Raw genomic sequence first — 19,082 nt, forward strand, 5'->3', positions numbered from 1 at the left:
TGTGTGTGTGTAGTGGGTTAAAGAGGAGAAAATGACAGGGTTCCACGCCCATCGCCATACGAGCCTTCTCACGCGTCTCCGGACTCACAGGCTGCCCTGCCTCGTCGCCACCCAGCACCCGGAAACCGAAGCCGGACTTCTGTCTGCGCAGGTGCACCTCGATGTCCTGGTACTCTGCTGCTGAAGCAACACGGCCACAGGCGACATTAAAGTCCTGTCCTCTCGCATTGTTTTGAGGTATGTTAACACAGAGTCGAGTCGGTCTTTACCTGAGGAATCCACAGCAAAGGCAGTCCGTGGCTGGCCAGGTTCTGCAAAAAGATCCAGGAAGCACCCTTAAAGAAGAATGCAAGAATGGTGTGTACACACACTCACACACACAGTCAGACAGCACACCAGCAAACACACACATTCTCCCATAAAGGCTGGAACACGGCAGAAAGGCCCTGCCTCAGCATTAATGTCACCGCAGAATTTCAGCATCATCCATAAAAATCAGGAAGTGCTTACAGCGTGTAATATACCCATCCCTTATTTACAGTGCGAGGTGAGATGCAAGCACTGATCTGCAATCAGGGGCTTCACACAACGCCATAATCTGCAAAACAGAGAAATGAACTCGACCGCAAGACGAGCGACATGCGAATGAAAAATTGATTCCGGTTGTAACTGTTTTAATGACACCGGGTGCTCTGCTGGGGACTCAGCAGGAGCCACGGCACAAAGAAAATCATGACTACAGACGAGAGGAGTGACGCAGCTGTTACCACAGAAACCACACGCAGCGCTCCTGATAGAGATTCAGCTGGCTTCGCCGGGGAATGAGAGATAGTAGTTTAAACAAACCTGAGACCACCAAATCACATAAGACAAGACTTTGGCAGTCAGGAATCAGTCAGAAAAATGACAAAAATAATCACACCTGAAGATCTGTTTAATGGCAGTTCTGAGCTTTTCATGTCACATGATCTTCATCACCAGCTGTGGTTCGTTCAGTCGTCTATATTTGCAATACTGTTTTGTAATTTCCAGTTCAGCTTAAATCTCAGCAAATCTGAACGTGTGATAGACATTTCAGCTTGAATAAAAATAAAACAAAGTCATTTTCTGCTCGTACGCTGCGTGTTATTGGTTGACTCATATCAGACACACACTCACACAGTGGATTCACAAACACACACGGTTATTACTCCACTTATCATCACACAATCAAAAGATGGCGAAGGCGAACGAGGGCGAAACTGCTACACTTCCAAATGCAATCAAATCATTTTTCATACAAATTCACGGAAATTTTAAAATATGTGTGTGATGAAGACCATGTGATATGACGGAAAGCTCCAGGACAGCTACTCAGAGGACCTCAAGGTGAGACTGTTATGCCAAAAAAAGGAGAAGAAAAGAAAAGAAAATTCCACTGTGTCTGAACAGAACACCTCAGTGTTTACCTGCTACCTGGAAGTGTTTCAATTTTGGGTGAACTGTTCCTTTAACACTGCGTGAAAAGACTGACTTGATACTGATGTCAACTCTCTCTTAAGGCCTTCCTCTGCATTACTGAGGTGAACACTTAAAGGGTTGGTTCACCCAAACACAAAAACATTTATTCTAAATTACCTCTGGCGGTATGTCATCACGTGGTTAGTTTAGCTCTGGTATCTGTCTGCCATGTCTCTCATCAGAGTCAGCGTCCTGTCACTCTGAAAACACTGTGAACACTTAGAGAAGGGACTGGAAACTGAAAATATCTGCCTCTACCACTAGGGGGCAGTGAGTGTGGTTTGGGTGATCTGACCCTTTAAACCAGCCTGTTGACGTATGTGCTGGGCTCACAGAAAATTAAATGAAGCAACATGAGCTGCACCAGTAGCCTACGGGGGGCGACGCTGGCCTGGAAAAGGTCACAACCTGCTTCGCCCACACAGATCTGTCTGTGGCTTTTCCCTCGTGAGCCTCGCCAGAACCAGGACCTGACCTTTAACTGAAAGCAGGACAGCAGTGGATGACACACTGATCCTGAAGAGGAGGGAGGAGACGTCCTGAGAGACAGAGGAGGTTTGACGAGGAGGAGGACGAATAACAGGCGCCGTACGAGAGGAACGAACATCAGTCCCATCTGTGAAGACTTTCACGATCTCACGTCAGCCACGGCCACCTCACAGAAAGCAAAAGAAACCCCGGGAAACCCCCACTCAGTCTGACACGCCACGCACGCATATTTTCAATATGTTTACGGCAGCTATTAAGTCCTGAAGTGCAAACGGCAGGCTTTACACAAACACACCAAACCATTAAAGACCCCGAGGTCGTGTGCTCAATATTGTTTTTGTTTCTGTGTGAATTTAGAGGTTTGATAAAACTGGGGAATTTAAAAACTTACACATGATGTTTTTTCACGAGATGACTTTTAGACTCAGGATGTTTAAGTTTTGAACTAATGTTTTACGTACTAAAAGTGTCTGCATGTAAAGATCCTTTCCCGTCGGCTCAGTCTGTGCACCGACGGCAGCTTTTGTTTGACTGAGTTTGCTTATTTAACGAGAGAAGACCAAGCGAGAGAATACAAGGAAGCAGCTGAAAATCGTGTGACGAGTGCGCAATGCTGATTCAGCAACGGATCTTTCAGTTCGATTGAAAGAGGTCAACTCATTCGGAAGAGCGTTTAGAGTTTCCTGTGGAGCAGCAAAAGCAATCGTGTGTGTTTTGTGAAAGGAAACAGCGACGAATCATCGCTGCTCCACCTTCCACTGACGAGTCCACTTTTCTTCAGTGTTTGTCACCACGCTACACCCGCAGTTTCAGCTCTGGTACTTACGCCTACTCTCATAGATAGCCCTGGACTTCTCATAAAGGTCATAGGGGTCTGGTTTAGCCAGGGCCAAGGCCTCGGAGGCTGAGTCTGGGACTGAGGCCCTGTGGAGGTGGTGGGATGGGAAGGGGGCGCTGTGGGGGATAACGGGGGCTGACAGGCTGGTCTGAGCAGGGCTGCTCTGGCCCTGCTGGGACTCCCACTGCTCCAGCACCTGTAAAGCACAGCGGCATGAGGGGGGTCAATATTTCAGTGCCACCTTTCCCACTGGCAACACTCGATTTCAACTCGGTAACCAAGAGATCATCAACATTGTCAACTGAAGCAGAGTTTGCTGTGAAGAATTTTGACCATTCGCTAATCCCCGGCTTACTGCTCCCGTCACGACTTCCCTCCTCACACGTCCTCGAAACCTGCAGTAGTTTTTGTACCTGATGTTACAGGCAGAGGTAGGATTCTCATTTGCAGCCGACAAAAATGCTAACTTTTCCCAGCTTGTCTGAACAGCAGTAGCTCGCTTCATAAGCTAATGCTAGCACTAAAACAATCGGTTAGCCAGCAGGTTGAAAAACTCTGCGGATGAATTTCGAATGCTCTCAGTGGATTTATTTCTAAAATGAAAAGCACGTTAAAGGACCTAAGCTATGCACATGATGGCTACAACCATACACAGTAACATAACATAGTTAGCGAATGCTAGCAGGTCCTCTGTGTGTACGGCTGCTAAGCTACGATTGGACAATCGCTATTCGGGGGCGGGGATTAGCGAATGATCAGCTCATGTTAGACTGACAGAAGGCAGACAGTTAGAGGTTAGCAGCTGAAAGGTGCAAAACAAATCCAGCGTCTGAGTTTAGATCGCAGCGTGTGTCGATGAGAGTGTGGAGAGGAACACATACAGAAAGTCATAAACAGGATGGACGCAAAATCGTATAATTCTGATAAGGTGTTCATTTTAAAAAGGTCAGTGCATTGGCTACTTTAGTTTTATGAGGCAGTGCGTTGTATATTATACCCAATTTGCACACGTTTAGAAACGAGCAGTCGAGTGTTTGAGGTGACACCGGCAGTTTTGACAACAGCAGTCAGTCAGACTGTCAGCCTTGATGTGTCAGATAAGCCAGGCCGCTCGAATCACGGCATGACACTAAGCTGATAGCCAAGATGACACATCGGCACGCCAGAACGTGTGAGAGACGGATCCGGAGGGAATGAGAAGCTTTTTGAAAGTGAGACGGCGAGACTGGCTGCATATGGCACGCTTTAATATCGAGAATTGCAGCGCATCTGGTTCAAGATGCGCTGAGAATAAATATCAGCTTCATAAAAAGCTCTGGGACGGAATCAAAAGTGTTTCCACTCTTTGTGGTCTCGCTGGCGTCTCTTATTGATGTGAGGCACGTCTGCACGGGGCAGGCTGCTGAGACTGGGGACCTTGTTAAGGCTGGGATTAGACTCCTGCATCCTGATCTCTCTTTCACTGTGTCTCTGTTTGATTAAGACTGTAAAGGCAAGTGCTCTCTGGCTATAATCTAGCTGGTCAGGAGGACAGAGGACGCTGCAGGTCGCTTACCTCTGTGAGACAGTGGTATTCAGTAGAAACACCTGCACGGGCTCCAACATTGAGCAGCTGTTACCTACAGTACCGCACGTATTTGACAGACAAATCTGGATAAGCTCGTTTTGCAAATGAAACTCTCGGGACCTGCAGGCTGCAGGGCCATATGACAATTAGACGATTCCCACCTCTTCCCCTTATTAGTCACATTTCTCCGTATTTCATTCTCAGAGCCGCACAAGTGTTCCTGTAACAAATGATACCCAATTAAACTGAGACTGAACTCGGGTGTGCGGGGGGGGGGGGCGACCAACAAACGAACAATGAGAGATATGAGACGTTCAAAGCTTTCCTCCCCTCAGAGCTCAGAATCAGAATTATTCTGAGGGAGACGGAGGAGACTGATCAAATCGACAGGGAGCAGAAGTGATGCACAACGACAAGGGGGGGGCAAGCGCCTTAGAAAGGTACACCGCTGAGGCCCCCCGCGCTGTTTGTCCTCGGTCTGGGAGCAAGGACGACGGGAGCTGGGGTCAGGGACGGGTCAGAGCGGCGCTGGGAGGACGTGGAGGCACGAAACGGATTACACACATAATCGCACAAAGGGAAACAATGAGAGACGGGCAGAAACACTGACGCGGGCATGTTAGCGTGACAAACACACATAAGGACAAAGTGAATCTGAACTACGGAGATGTTTGTGTTCTTTGTGGGGCCTCGGGACTGCATGGGGACACCACATGCAGGCTTTCGTCTAATGAGACCAAAGGAAATAAATGTGGGATAAAAGACGGACGATTGAGGAGCAAATGCGGGGCAGTAAAAAAGTGCAAGAAAAAGCTTTTAAGGAAAACTGAAAGATAGAGAAGATGTTATAAAATGATGGGGGGGGGGGGGTTCACCTGAGTTTTGCCAAAGCAGTTAGAACAGAGACTCAGCAGATCTTTAATTGAAGCAAATGCCCCGAGTGTGGATAACCCTGACGGCACTGAGTCAGGCTATGAATTAGATCAGGCCTGCAGGATTCTTGAGTCTAGTGGCGTTATGAGTGAGCTACTTGACCCTTTTGCCATCCTGCGACAATAAAGAAAAGCCGAGTATTAAGGTGCTGTAGAAGGTGTTGGTTGGTGAATCATCGGCAGAGTTAGTGCAGAGGAGAAGGGACTGAGCGAGTCATGTCTAGATCTTACAGAAGAAGATTAGAGTCATTTTTATTAGCACATACAGTATGCACACTGCAGCCACTGGCACTAAAGTGAATAACTACTGCGTAGTAATGACCAGAAAGCAGAAATGGGAACAGTCCGAGTTTCGGAGGCTGGCGCATTTTACCTGCTTAGGGGTCTTCCAGGGTGAATAGTGACCTGCAATGTCGAGAGAACAAAAAAATGCTTTAGAATGAAAACAAAAAAAAAGATGGCAAAACAGATCACGAGATGTGAGGTCTAATTTGAGCCGTGAAAGCCAATTCCAGGGGACTTTTTTAAGATGCTGAAGTGAAGAAAGAAAAAATCATTATCAACCAAATCACAAATAAACCAAACGAAACTCAGAACGTGACGTGAAAACGCTGCTTGTGAATGGCAGGAAGAGCAAAGAAAAGCACAACTCAGTAGAAAGGAGCAGGCTGTAATATAGTGTGAGATGTCTGGAGTTGGGGAATTGATCCTGTCCATTCGTGATCAGATACGTTTTATCAGTGTGAAGTTATGATTTTCTAATTTGAGAAGAATAATTTGAGATATTATACTTAAGTTGCCTCAAGTTGCTGTAATTTCCCAGCCTGGGATCAATAAAGTATATCTATCTATCTATCTATCTAAGTGATTTTTTTGGCCACTTGAGGGCAGCAGAAACAAACGGTAAACCAGAAGAAGAAGAAGAAGAAAAACTCCACTCCTGCAACATTTCCACCAGCTAGTTACTGATTCTCTGTCTCACTGACAACCAATGAGATCACATTCAACCAAAACAGTAAAACAACATGTGCATGTGGTGTCCTGAGTAAAAACATCTTTTATAGTTGCTTAAAAAGTGATTCGTCACTGCTGTTTTTCATGTCCTCTTCCCTCCCATGTGCAACCTGAGAACGTCCATCTATCTTCAGCTAAATTGACTCTATTGCAGATCTGTCACGGGCCTCGGCAGAGACTCCGAAAAGGAAAAAGCTTCACTTAAATGGGTTCACCGCGGCTGTGCCTCATAACAAAGTGTTTTCAGTTTGTACCGCAGTGCAGGGAGGTAAAGGCCACACGTTTTGCTTTGACTTTGACATTCATCTTGGTTGACCTTTAAGGAGGTACGCCGCACACTTCTGCCGCTTACAACACGAGTCCGAGCACGACACCCAGAAATCTATCTCGGATGATCAAAGAAAACAAACAGTCAAAAAGCACAACAGCAGCAGCGTGACGTGACATCAGGATGTGATACACGCACACACACACAAACATCTGCTCCAGCACTGTTCCTATAGTGTGTAAATAATGGCTCCTTTTTCTGGACTCAGTTTGTGTCCTGTCTGCCTTTCAGGTGCTGCCATAACGCTCCCCTCTGGGATGTTATAAGCACATGCAAATCGAGGGATCGATTATGGGGCGGCTGCTCGAATTACGCACCGGCCTTCCCAGTCCCGGCCTGGCCAGACTCCAGTCGCGCTGCGTAAACACGGGCCTCGCTGAGCCGCAAGCGGAACGCTGACAACACGGAAATTAACACGAGCTACACAAAGAAATCTCAGTCGGAGTGAGCAAATAGTTTTAGATAAACAAACAAGCTTATCTCTAACTCAATGCCAATTTCACTCCAAGTGAACATGTGAGATATTTTATCAGCCCGAAACAAGAATAGAATATTGAGGATATTTTGGAAAATAACAGCAAGGCAGAGAGAGATTTTTGTTTCGTTTTCTTTTTTGGCCAATCAATGACTGGCTTTGAGTCCAGAACACATCCGTCCATGGCAGTGTGAATAACACAGTGAACATGAAGACGCAGAGCAGACCTCAGAGTGGGTGACAGATCCTGATCTGAGCTGGTCGGACAGAGGACAGGGACACTACCAGGCATCACTGACCGAGGTGATCCTCGAGGTAAAGTCGCTGTTCACTCAGCCATACGAGACATTTAGTTGGACGGGGGTGTCAGTCTGCCCCGTGGCTAAAAGCGGAGAAAGAGGAGAGGGAGACTGACAGAGTGAGAGGGTCTGTCCACGGTGCCGAAAGCCTGTGGACCCAACGCTAACCAGACTTGTCAGCTCGGCTGCAGAGAGCTACGTGAACTCTGTGGTGGCAAACTTGCACTTTGGTTCCAAGCTAACTGGTGTCGTGTCCTGCTGTTAAGAGCCTGCGCTTTGGGCCGAGGGCAGGATATCTCACTTATTCATGCTCCATAACGAGAGGGCAAAAGTCCCGAAATCCACCCCTGGCACGGCTTCAGATACGTTTGGTCAAAGCCTCGTTTTCAATTTCTGCCCCAAACTCGGGTTAAAGAGTTCTGAACTGGGAAGCGTTTCCAGGGAGCCTTCTTTGATCAGATTTCACGCCAGCGAGTCCCACAGCCTTGGTGTGGAATGTGTTCAGAAACTTAAACCAAGGAGATGTGGTCTCCACGAAAAAGGAAGCAATAACAACACAGGCACGTCTCTAATTGATGAAGATGGTATTTATGCAAGTTTTGATATGCTCCTCTGCAGCTCGCCCACTTCAGATGCACACAGTCCCTGAATAATGGAGAGGACTCTTCACAGGAAGGTCCTCAGCAGAGAACAGCTGCTGCACATTTTAGCGGACAAGAGGCTCAGCTGAATGAAGGACAACAAAGGTTTACAACATGTATAGCTGGATATGGACTCACAAGTTCAAAAAACCGTAGTAAGAGACGAGCTGGATCCTCTGAGCTCAGCACACTGATGGCGAGGTTGGGTTACCAGCTGAGTGAGGCGGGCAGCTACCTCAAAGCTCCAGGTTCACTCTTCATCGATCGATTGCAAATGTGACAGGAGGTCACAGAAGGAAGGAGTCCTGCATTATTAGCTAAATTTGTAAAACCTGTTCCTGTCTGTATCTGTATTGGTGCTACTTTACAAAAGGCTGGATAAGTAACTCGAATTAATCTTAATGGGAGAGCCGTCAGAGCTTCACACGCCACGTTAGCTTTTACCTTCACATGTTTAAGCTAACGTGCACGAAAATACCAAGTTCAAGATTCAAGCGTGCAGCTGGAAAAACGTTCATGTTTACACATTTCCATATTAATCATACGTTTGTTTAAAGCCCCCTCTGACTACGATTTAGCAAAATGCAAATAAAATAAAACACACAGCGTGTGGGAGACAGTTACGAGGTGTGCACACATGCAACCACTCCCACACATCAGGCTACAGTAGTTCACTGATACAAAAACACACAGATCCCTTTAATTCCACAACGAGAGGCTAACACTATCCCTTCAATTATTTAAATGAGACTACGGTGACATTGGAATTGATGGCAGCGAGCGTGAATCTTTGAGTCCTTCATGAATATGCATTTGCAGCTCCTGAGGGAGGCTGGCAGTCTCATGTTACATCCAGCAGAAAACTGATTCTGTCCACTTCCATTCAAACGCCCGTTTCATGTTCGCCGGATGCTCTCGAAAGCCAACCTCATCGTAAATTTTTTGCGAAAGGTGCACGGTTGAGTGTGAGCGATATTAAAGCTCAAAACGGCACATATTATTTAAACGGCCTCATGCAATCGTGCTTGATTTGTTTAAGATGCGACCAAGGTCAGTAATTCCACTCCTCCCACACGCAGGGAGGAGATGCAGAGCAAACTTTTTCCTCTGCGATTTCATTTTGATGCCAGTAAGACTAAACAACATCAGCTTTGTTTAACCCTTTTCATTTCTACCATCATCTAATCTCAGTGTCTCGCCCTGCATGCTCCGAGGCCCTTGGCCGGCTTCCCGGGGCCAGGCGGGACGGGATATTGATCCCTGGCGGGCAGCTCCTGCGGGTTGGTGCTGGTGGGGACAGAGCTGTAAGTGTGAACATGGCCGGCAGTCTGTGGCCTACTGGCAGAGAGCCGAACTCATCACTCCCCCTGCGCTCTCCTCCCCCTCTTCTTCTCTCTTTTGTTTCCAACTACTCTTTCGTGCACACACAGAGCCAATGAATCACTGTCTAGTTACACAGCGATTACCTGGGAGGCTGGAGGAGGCTCGGTGAATCAAACCCTCCTTCTTTCTCTACAAAGCGAACCTTCTGCACGGATCTGAGCGGCCTCTGGTCATCCGCGTGCACGCGACCGACCTCAGGTGAAAGGTCAAACCAGACGCACACTTTACCCAGGACGGCACTGGCACTTATGTAAGCGTGCGGGGGCTTGTGTGCAGAAGGCTGCCTTGGGATGTGTGCGAATAAGACGAGGAGAGTGTGTGCCCGGCTGTCGTGTAGGTGTGCGTACAACCTGTGTGAATCAAACCATGTGGCTCGGCGTTTGTGTGAGCGCGTGGGCGGGCAGGCAGCGAGCGGGGAATGCGGCAAGTTAGAGGAAGCTAAATGGGCCGAGCCTACATGTGAACGAGCTGAACGTCTCGGCAGCTAATTACAGCCCGCCGCTTGTGCCGGTGTGGCAACGAGGACACAGCCTGTTAATGGTCTAGATAGCCGCTAATGAAGCTGTCTGCCAGGCGCACACACACACACACACACACACACACACACACAGGCACGATAATCGAGGGTGATGAGAGACAGAGTCCCCATTTGCTGGGCAAAAACAGCTCAGGAGTTAAACTCAAATTTAAGGGATGGCTAAATATTATAACTGTATTACGAGCAGGCCTTTTCAAGGTGATTGGGCTTAATTGACCTAATGGTTTCATCATAAATTGCTCTATTTTTGAGGCGTGAGCTCCCTTTTAATGGTGAGCACTTTGTGGGCAGAATGTCACGATAACCGTGATATTAAAATTGGACAGCTATGGCTCTCTCTCTCCCTCCGCCTGCCAGTACCTTCATTTTAAGTGGAATTCATATGCCAAAAAAGAAACAAGACACAATTAACCAACTTAAAGATGAACTTTCAGATTTTCTACAGATATTGCAATAATGTCGTTATCGTGAATTCGACAGTTGTGTGGTGAAAATCTGATCTCGTGACAGCACAGAAGCGTCCTAAACAATCCCGCTGAGGACAGAATCGCCATCTGATCACAGCTTATAGATTTAACTCAAGATAAAATGCTACCTTTAAAATAGAGTAGTTTGACCTTTTTGGCCCTCTAAGGCCAGCAGCTGGTTAGCTTAGCATAAAGACTGTAAACACATGAATCCACGGCTCAGGTCTTTGATTTGCCCTCTTAGTAAAACAGATGCTGATGGCTGCCCGTTGACTGATCAGAAAAGGTGATGTCATCCTCATGCACTGCATTCAAAGAAACAGACGAGGTGTTGAGTGCTGAGCTAGAAAAAGCAGACGCAGAGAAATCGCTCTGTGCATGTACATCTTCCTGCTTGTTGACGAGAGTAAAACAAAGCAAAATAACTTCCTGTTCCAACAAGAACTTGAAGCTGAATTAATGAAGCGAAACAAAGTGGCATTTCATTCTGATTATCAGGCTAAGTGTAATTATTACAGCGCTGAAATAATTAGCTGATTAATCCACAAGATGTCTGACATTATTGTGGATGGGAGGACCATTTTCTCTTCAGCTCACACTCTTCCTGCACACCAAACTCTAAAGCCTTTGCTCCGCTTGCTCTGAAACTGCTGAGCCAAAGAGCACATCCCCAGCCTTTTGTCTGCAATCTGATGCAGCGACGAAGAGCGTAAAAAGGAAAAAAAGCATTGAGGATGTGAGCCGCTGCCACTTTTCCTCACTTGATTGTCTCTTTTGCCTAATGATGATTACACTCAGGCCTGAAAATGACGGTGGTGATGACTTGTCGATGTGCTCTGTGAATAACAACGACGTCTTGCTCTTTACGGCGTCCATCGCAAACAAGCGAGCCGAGCGAGCCGAGGCCTGCGTTATTCTCACTCTGCGGTCGCACTGCCTTTGCACCAGCTCTCTGCTGCTTTCTGTTTCTACATCCATCTGAATCACTTCTCCCTCCCTCCCTCCCGTGTCTTCGTACACGAACCGACGGAGGACTGAAACAAAGGCACGCGAGAGAGAAATTATTGATGAGGCTCAGTCTGTGAGGATGGACATCAGCCCCATAACATATCAGTGTTGCTGAAGAAACGTGTGGGTCTAATCAATCCCTCCTCTGCTCCACCGTGTGTGTGTGTGTGTGTGTGTGTGTTCTGCCTGAGACCACATGCTGAGAGGTGGTAGCTCCAGCCGCAGGATAAACAGGCACTTGTTCCAAAAAAAACCCAAAAACATGTGTGCTTTTAAACTTTAATCAGCTCCTGGTTTCTCCGCTTCTGATTCTGTTTTCAGTAACAGCGACGAGCTGTTTGCTCCATGCTGAACTGAGAGACATTTGGAGGGAGGCCAGAGCATCACGGCTGTTTGGTGACGGACATCAGTCCAGCCGTCTCTCTCTTTCCACTACAATGACTTGACGAGGGAAACAGCCAGCTCAATTAGATGGTGTGGCCAGAGTCCAGTGGTCCAAATGTGGGCCAAATTGTGGCGCGTTAAGAGGTGGAACATCATTCCAGCAGCTCGGTGACAGTTTTATTGCGATGGTTAATAGCTTGGCTGAACGCTCGGTGTTGGCCTCTCTGAGAGAATCAGCTACAGCTCAAATCTCACAGTCTGCCGTATTTATGTTTCACAGATACTCGCCACAACATCCTCCGAGTCCAAATGCCGAGAAACTGAACCAACTTGTTGCAGGTACAGATGTTTCTTTTGATGAAACATTTAAAAAGTGCTTCGCAAACATCTGGCGAACAAGCGGACAAAACTGTCTTAGTCTGTGTGGGTGTGTGACCAAAACAAACACGACAACAGAGAAACAAATAGACCTCATCTCGCACATCAGCATCTGAACGTGAAAACTGATCAACACGTCCATTTTCACTGTAGAATTACTTTAAAACAACCACACACAGAGCCAAAACTCCGCTGAACTTCCACGGAAAACAAACACATCCAAGACATTAAACTTGGGAACAGCCTGTCAACACAGAGAATAAACCGAAATTAAATTATACCGAAATTATATTACACGTCCACAAACCTCCAATTCTTTTGTGAGCTCTGCGCTATGACGAACTATGGGACGCATGTGTGGAACGCACACTCCAGCTTATTAGAGTATTATAATACTCTAATAATATAATATAATATATGGTCCCTTTGCATTTCAATTATTTCCCAAATGAAAAGAGCATAAAGGTCAGAAGTACAGTTTAAGCCCAAAAATATTTAACATCGAAACAAAAATGCGTCACAGTTTCCCAAGGCAACGCGAAGTCTCTTGCTCTGTGCGGCTCACCAACGTTGGAGCAAAAAAGACTGAATTCAGTGTGAAATAATAAAACAACAGAAAGCAAACATTTGCACAAGCAGGAAGCAGTTGGGCATTGAAACTATCGGTGAACAGCACTAGCAGGGTTGGGTTGGGTTGAAGTAACACTACTGATAAAACTGCAGTACAATTTCTTTAATTCAGTGGTCACAAGTTGCATATACAGCAGTTGTTCTCAGATCATTCTCAGTGGTCTGAAGGGGTGAAACTGTTTCGTGAGAGAGAAGCCGATAATTAGAGAAAAGTCTGAAACAAGAACATTTTTCTTCTCTGGCGATCATCTAACAGCCCACTGGGTTTCTCTTCGACCCCAAGCAGAGAACGACTGCTCGAATTTCTGCCTGTCAGCATAAAAACAGCCTCCCAACTCCGAAACGCTTCTGAAGCAGTGAAAGTCTGCAGAGTCAACATCACAAGACTTAATAACCAACCATTAGCTTTTCCATATGAAAAATCTAAACGTGTGGTTTTCTTCCTGTTTATCTCCATCACAAAAAAAAGAAGAAAAAATACTTTGTGTGACTGTTTGGCTCCCGAGAGGGTCTGAAGCCTCTGATCTTAATGAGCTTAAAGTCTGACAGTGTTTTTCCGGATTAAATCACAAAATTCTCTCAAGAGATCTACAACATCTAAAAACCCACCCAGCTGGGACACTCTGACACATTTTCTCAGCCTCAGTCGTCTCGTTTTTGGTTTCAGGCATTCACGTTACCTTACGAGCGGGCTGGGTGACGTTTCTTTCCACCTCTAGCACCCGCAGCTTGTCATGTCACGGGGAATCGACACAAACAGATGTGACACCGCTCCCCTGGTGCATTGTTGATCCGCGGAGCCGAGCCACAGCCACATTTCGGATAATGAGATGAAATATAGCATGTAAATAAGGTTGCCGTTTCCACCACGGGCCAACAGGCTGCTTGTTTAGACGGGAGCGCTTGTTTCGACCTTCCGAAGCTCTTCCTCGAGTGAAGAACGCGGGACAGATGGCGGCAGCGCTGCACCGTTGGCTTCCTGCACAGATTGTGTTTTTATGTGTTCAACAGATTGGAGACTTTTGAGATGGTGGCACAAAACTTTTGACCTGTCCCACATGTGCATGTGTGTTTGCATGTTGGCTCGTGACATTTTAGAGGCACTGGGTTGGAAAATATTTATTTATCTCCCTACAAGCTCATGTCTTCACTCTGCTTCCCCTCCTCCTGTTTGCTGGCTCTCTGCTCACTGGCATACATGGGCAGCCTAATAAAGAAATGAACGGCCACAAATCTATTCAGAGGGCGCTGCTGACCTTTGTGGCTGAGTCTCAGTGGTGTCTGTGGCACCGGGCACTTGGCATTATGATCGGTGTGTGACATTACGCAGCACAAAGAGGCAAAATACAGAAGTGCAAACTGGTCCCACACAAAAGCTAAAAGCGGTATTGGTTTTCCAGTCCAGTTGGCTTGGCTTCCAGCTCGCACTACGGATGAGCGCGAGTTCCAAAGCGCACGTGTCGTCGCTCAGAGGACGCCAGCACGAATCGAGGGCGGGTAAACTCAGAGAGGGGAATCATTTGAGAACATTTAACAACAAGGTTTCAGAGCTGCCGTCACTGTTTCTAGATTTAATTAAAACATAATGTTTTAATCTTCAACATCGGTGCTGTGCCTGAGTCATCGCCGCCCGATGCACTACCTCGACGATCCAATAACAAGGCAAACTCAATTTGTAGGCAGATCACAGCAGGCTTATGTTCTGTCATTTGAGCCGTCCGCACACATTCAGCGAAGACGTGACAGTGAAACTTTCTTCTTTTTCCTCCACAAGGCCAAAGGCACTAGAAGAAAGCCGCCTGAAGGTTTCAAGCTCTTTGAGGCCATTTCTACAAAAAAACACCGACCCTCCCCCTCCCAGCATAGCACACGCACACATGGAGAACAAAAACAGTCGGCTACCTGTTGATTCTGAAAATCACAACCCTGTGTGTGACTCACGACAAAGTGCAGTGCATAATTATGATTGTCAGAGGGCCACACATTCTGAAAAACACAGGGTTGAAAGCACTTCAGAGCCATTTGCAGTCTAGCAGTATTTTTTTGCACAAAAATGGAGCTACTTTGGACACATTTGGATTCTGGGGCTTTTATTCGTGGCCCAAGAAAAGGCAAAATATACCATATATATATGTATGTATATATAAATATATATGATATGATTAAAAAAATGCCTCTGCAAAAAGCATGCACTTCAGTCAAGGGATATTTGTTGACCATGAGGAGGAGTGATGCAGTGAACACAGCGGAGAGGCATCAGCTTAGGTAAAGTGAAAGCTGTTTTTCTTCCTGAGTAAAGAAGAGAGGACGAGGACAGGCACTCGAGACGAGCTGTGCGTCAGTCAGCCACTGTTGAGCCCTGCAGGACTGCATAATGGGACCACACATACAGACACGCTCGGCTACAAAAGATGACATAGATGAACGGGCAGACTGATACGCGGCTTGAAAGGCAAATATGCAGTGGAGAGATTCAAGTACTCTTCCACGCCATTCCTACCTGTGGCCACCAGTCCTACCTGTTCCGCCTCTCTGAACCACCAGGCAGGTCTCAGCTCCGACTCCACACTCCTTGAGAAGCTCCACCACCTGCGTGTGTGTGAATCCCTGCACGGGCTGCTTGTTAATCTCCACAATCAGGTCACCCTCGCACAGGCCCGGGCAGCCCAGAGGCTCCAGCACTTGTTTGACTCGCTGGCCCGTCGCGCTGTCCGCGATAGTGAAGCCGAAACCATCCACGCCCTTCACCATGGTCAGGGTCAGCAGTTCCCCCTGGGTGGCCCCCGACGACGCCATGGAGACGCTGTCAGGAGGTGTGGCGCCCGTGGGAGGAGGAAGCGAGCCGTCCAGGTGGGTGTCACCCGGGTGAGGGGTGATCAGCTGCTGCTGGGCGCTGATCTGGTCCTGACTGGGGTCTGTGACGAATCGAGCCGTGCGTGACAGGTAGTCCAGGTAGTTGTCGTAGCCCGTCCTGCCGTTCACCACGATGGGCCGCTGCTCCATGATGCCCAGAGGGGAGATGATGGTGGTGGTGGTGTTGTTGTTGGTGTTGGCAGCCTCCTCCGGGTCGTAAGGCAAAGGGTAGCCACGACACAAGACGAGGGTGACGCTCTGTCCAATTGGCACCGACTGGAAGAGTTTGACCACGTCAGCGTGGGTGGTGCCCAGGACACACACATCGTTGATGTAGACAATAACATCACCTACAAACAACAGAATACACAGACAGAAGCTCGATGGTCAGGTGTAACTGCAGAAATTACAGACTTCCAGTGACTGTTTGAGAAGCAGGCATTTAAAATGTACTAATGTTAAAAATGTTAAAAATCCAGCAATCTGACATGAGACAGCAGAGACAAACAGGAGATAAGAGGACAGAGGAGACATCAGCCCCTATTCACACCTGGATCCATTCTCTTCCCTTGTTGTTTGTTTAAAGTTTTACAGTGTTGATATCCCTCCTCGGCTGCTGGGACTCTACCAGGCGAGCTAGCAACAGGCGCCCCCTAACTGTGTTTTGTGTTATTGGGCTATTAAATAAAACTGACTTGGGGGACCCTGTGATTACGTACATGGTATTGGATCGACCCATGACGCTCCCAGACAGGAATGCTAACAATGTAAAACCATCTTAATGTTTCTGTTTAATGTGGCCAACACCATTTCCCACACACCTGAGACTGTCTTCAGTTAATGACACCAGCTGGATGGCCTGACTGACTGACTGGAGCCCATTTAATTGTCGCATACAAATTGCAGATCAGTTCCTGCATGCTCAAGCTACTGAGTCGCTACTATGGCTTTTGTTTTAACTCGTGAAATGCACCCAAATTAGAGGATATTGCAAATTTGATGAAACCAACAGGACATACAGGAGCTTTACCCTGAACCTGAACCCTGTAGGAATGCCAACAAATTAACTGGCATTTGTTCAGGGTTCTGATATTAATTAATTATTAATTAACATCTGCTGTAGTAGTGGTTAGTTTTGCAGAGAGGCTGCTGAAAGGAGAGCCCATTTAGAAACTGCTTTGAGTTACAGATGCGAGTGGAACAGCAGCTGAACAGAAGGTGAAGCCAAGCTCTCTGCAGCTCAGTCAGCTGTACAGTTCACCAGCACCGTCTCTCCTTGGATTCCTCGTAAAGCCATAAACCATTTCTACAGATGTCTTACGTTCCCTTCAAGTGTAAAATAGTGCTAATGACAAGGGGCTAAAATGTTGCTATTTATGGGGCCAAGTGTTTTTATTTGCTCGCTGCGATACACGGCACTGTAGATAAAACCTAGCGGACAATTAAATGTTCCCACACAAAAGCGCTCCACATCCGGGCTTATCTTTGTCTCAGCCACACGGCTAAATATGGCGTTTTGTGCTCTGCTGTGCAGGCACCATGCAGGTTTTAAAAACGCTGGCCAAGTGGGAACACAAGGCACGATCCATTTTAAAGAGTGGCAAACAGCATAACCTGAGTTGATAATGAAAACAATTATTTTCTAATTGCAGGCATAATTGTCATGCTCTTTGGAGAGTGGGCAGGGTGAGAGTGGGACCGTGTGCTGCAGGGAGGGAAAGTGAAAAACAATGATTAATAAGCAAAACATTCAGTGATTGGCCCTCATCTTGCTAATCACAAGCTCCGCTCTGACCAATTCTCTCACAACGTGTCCAAGAGACTATAAAAGCACTAATGGCAGGGTCAATGGCTCTTTTTCTAAAACAACACGGCAACTTGTATTGATTCCTGCTGGATTGACTGCTGGAGTGGAGCTGCTGACCGACCTGAGGGACAAAGTAAAAGGAAAGCTAAGAAACAAAATGTTTTCTCATTGTTAACGGTGTGGCGGACAAATGCTTTCCAAATTTTAACGGGCGTGTTGACAGAGCGAGCTCGCACCTCGAGGCGACGTGACGCGAGAGACTTGGTAATTAATCTGGGTAAACGTGGACGACATTTGCCTTGAGCACCTGTGTCAGAATCAATAGTTGAGCACGCTGGCAGAAAACAAATGATGGTGCCGTGACCTCATGGCGCCCTCGTCGTGCCCACAGATCCCATTATTCACGGGCCGGCAGGAAATGCCGGTCTCATATACACGCATGTACTGCCACACGTGCTTATACCTCAAGGACTTCTCACACAAATTACAAAGAAAGAAATATTTTCAATAATTTCACACAACTCCTTATCTTAATATTCAACGAACTGTGAGAACCTTGAGGCTTGTGTTTGTTTAATTTCAATAAATTTTTGAGGTCTGATAATAAAATTGGTGTTTTAAAACAAGTTGGATTTAACCAAAAAGTCAGGCAGGGGTGGAGTCCAGCAGCTAACGTTTGCTTAATTGGCTAATTAGCTGATTACGCCTGTCAGCTAATGGCTGTCATTTTAGCTGACAAAGTTGTTAGCTTCAGGCTAGAAATGAGACAACTGCATTATTTTCTCTGTTTGTGTGAAATCAAAGATAAAGTGTTTCAAAAATTACTCATTTATATAAACTGCAAGAACTTGAAGAAAAGAAGGATTTTTGTCTTCCAATTTTATTTTGTTGCTTTTTTAAATTTCAGTCATCTTTAGAGGGCTGAAGAGGTAAAACTATCCGGCATTTCACAAGGAATGAAACTAAAGACATAAGAAATCTCAAACAAAGTAAATGTGATTTTATGGAGCACATATTGTTATTGATTTTGATTTTGGTTTAGATACCAGCAGGGCTCGGGTGGAAGATACTCAGCTATGGTATTTTTGGTAAAACTGCCCTTAATAAACACAGGAGGTCAGAAACACAGGTGTGCATTTAAGTACAGAGAAATGGACATGTGAGCAGAGCCGGGACGAACCCAGACTGGTGGCCACCAAATAGCCCACTCCCCATCCATTACAAAACCTCCTGCAGGTCCCTTCTAAATCACACCGACCTCAGCTGTAAACACCACACTCACTGGGATCGAGGTCTGCACTGCTACTTCATCTATCACTGTCCCATCCTTGCATATCCTTTATGACATATTCATCTCCGGCTAATAGTGTGCCCAAGAGTCTGTCGACATGACGACAGGTCTCTGTGGCGCCGCCGAGACGAGGCCACGAGAACCGAACAGTCAGGAGACTCAGCAGGACGCATTTGTTATGGACTGTTATGCAGCCTTCTGTGCGCGACTGACTTGTTGGTTGAGTCAGGCTAAACACGGTGACGCGTAGTCCAAAATGA

The 19,082-nt window shown here is 46.7% G+C and overlaps 1 protein-coding gene across 13 annotated transcripts in view; it reads right to left on the reverse strand.

Annotated features, from left to right (window-relative positions):
- The window catches only part of magi2a (membrane associated guanylate kinase, WW and PDZ domain containing 2a), a 215,331-nt gene that overhangs the window by 18,368 nt on the left and 177,881 nt on the right, over positions 1–19,082 (reverse strand). For 7 of the 13 annotated variants that reach the window (XM_046379314.1, XM_046379309.1, XM_046379307.1 and 4 more), the window contains 5 exons: positions 15,391–16,074; positions 5,700–5,731; positions 2,816–3,023; positions 270–311; positions 65–180 (listed from right to left, as the gene is read on the reverse strand). In XM_046379314.1, coding sequence (XP_046235270.1) covers positions 65–180; positions 270–311; positions 2,816–3,023; positions 5,700–5,731; positions 15,391–16,074 — 1,082 coding nt within the window. The remainder of the gene's footprint in view (positions 1–64; positions 181–269; positions 312–2,815; positions 3,024–5,699; positions 5,732–15,390; positions 16,075–19,082) is intronic. The other 6 variants (XM_046379310.1, XM_046379320.1, XM_046379311.1 and 3 more) reach the window with 5 other exon arrangements.

This window comes from Scatophagus argus, chromosome 22 (genome assembly GCF_020382885.2).
Source record: "Scatophagus argus isolate fScaArg1 chromosome 22, fScaArg1.pri, whole genome shotgun sequence".
NCBI lineage: Eukaryota > Metazoa > Chordata > Actinopteri > Scatophagidae > Scatophagus > Scatophagus argus.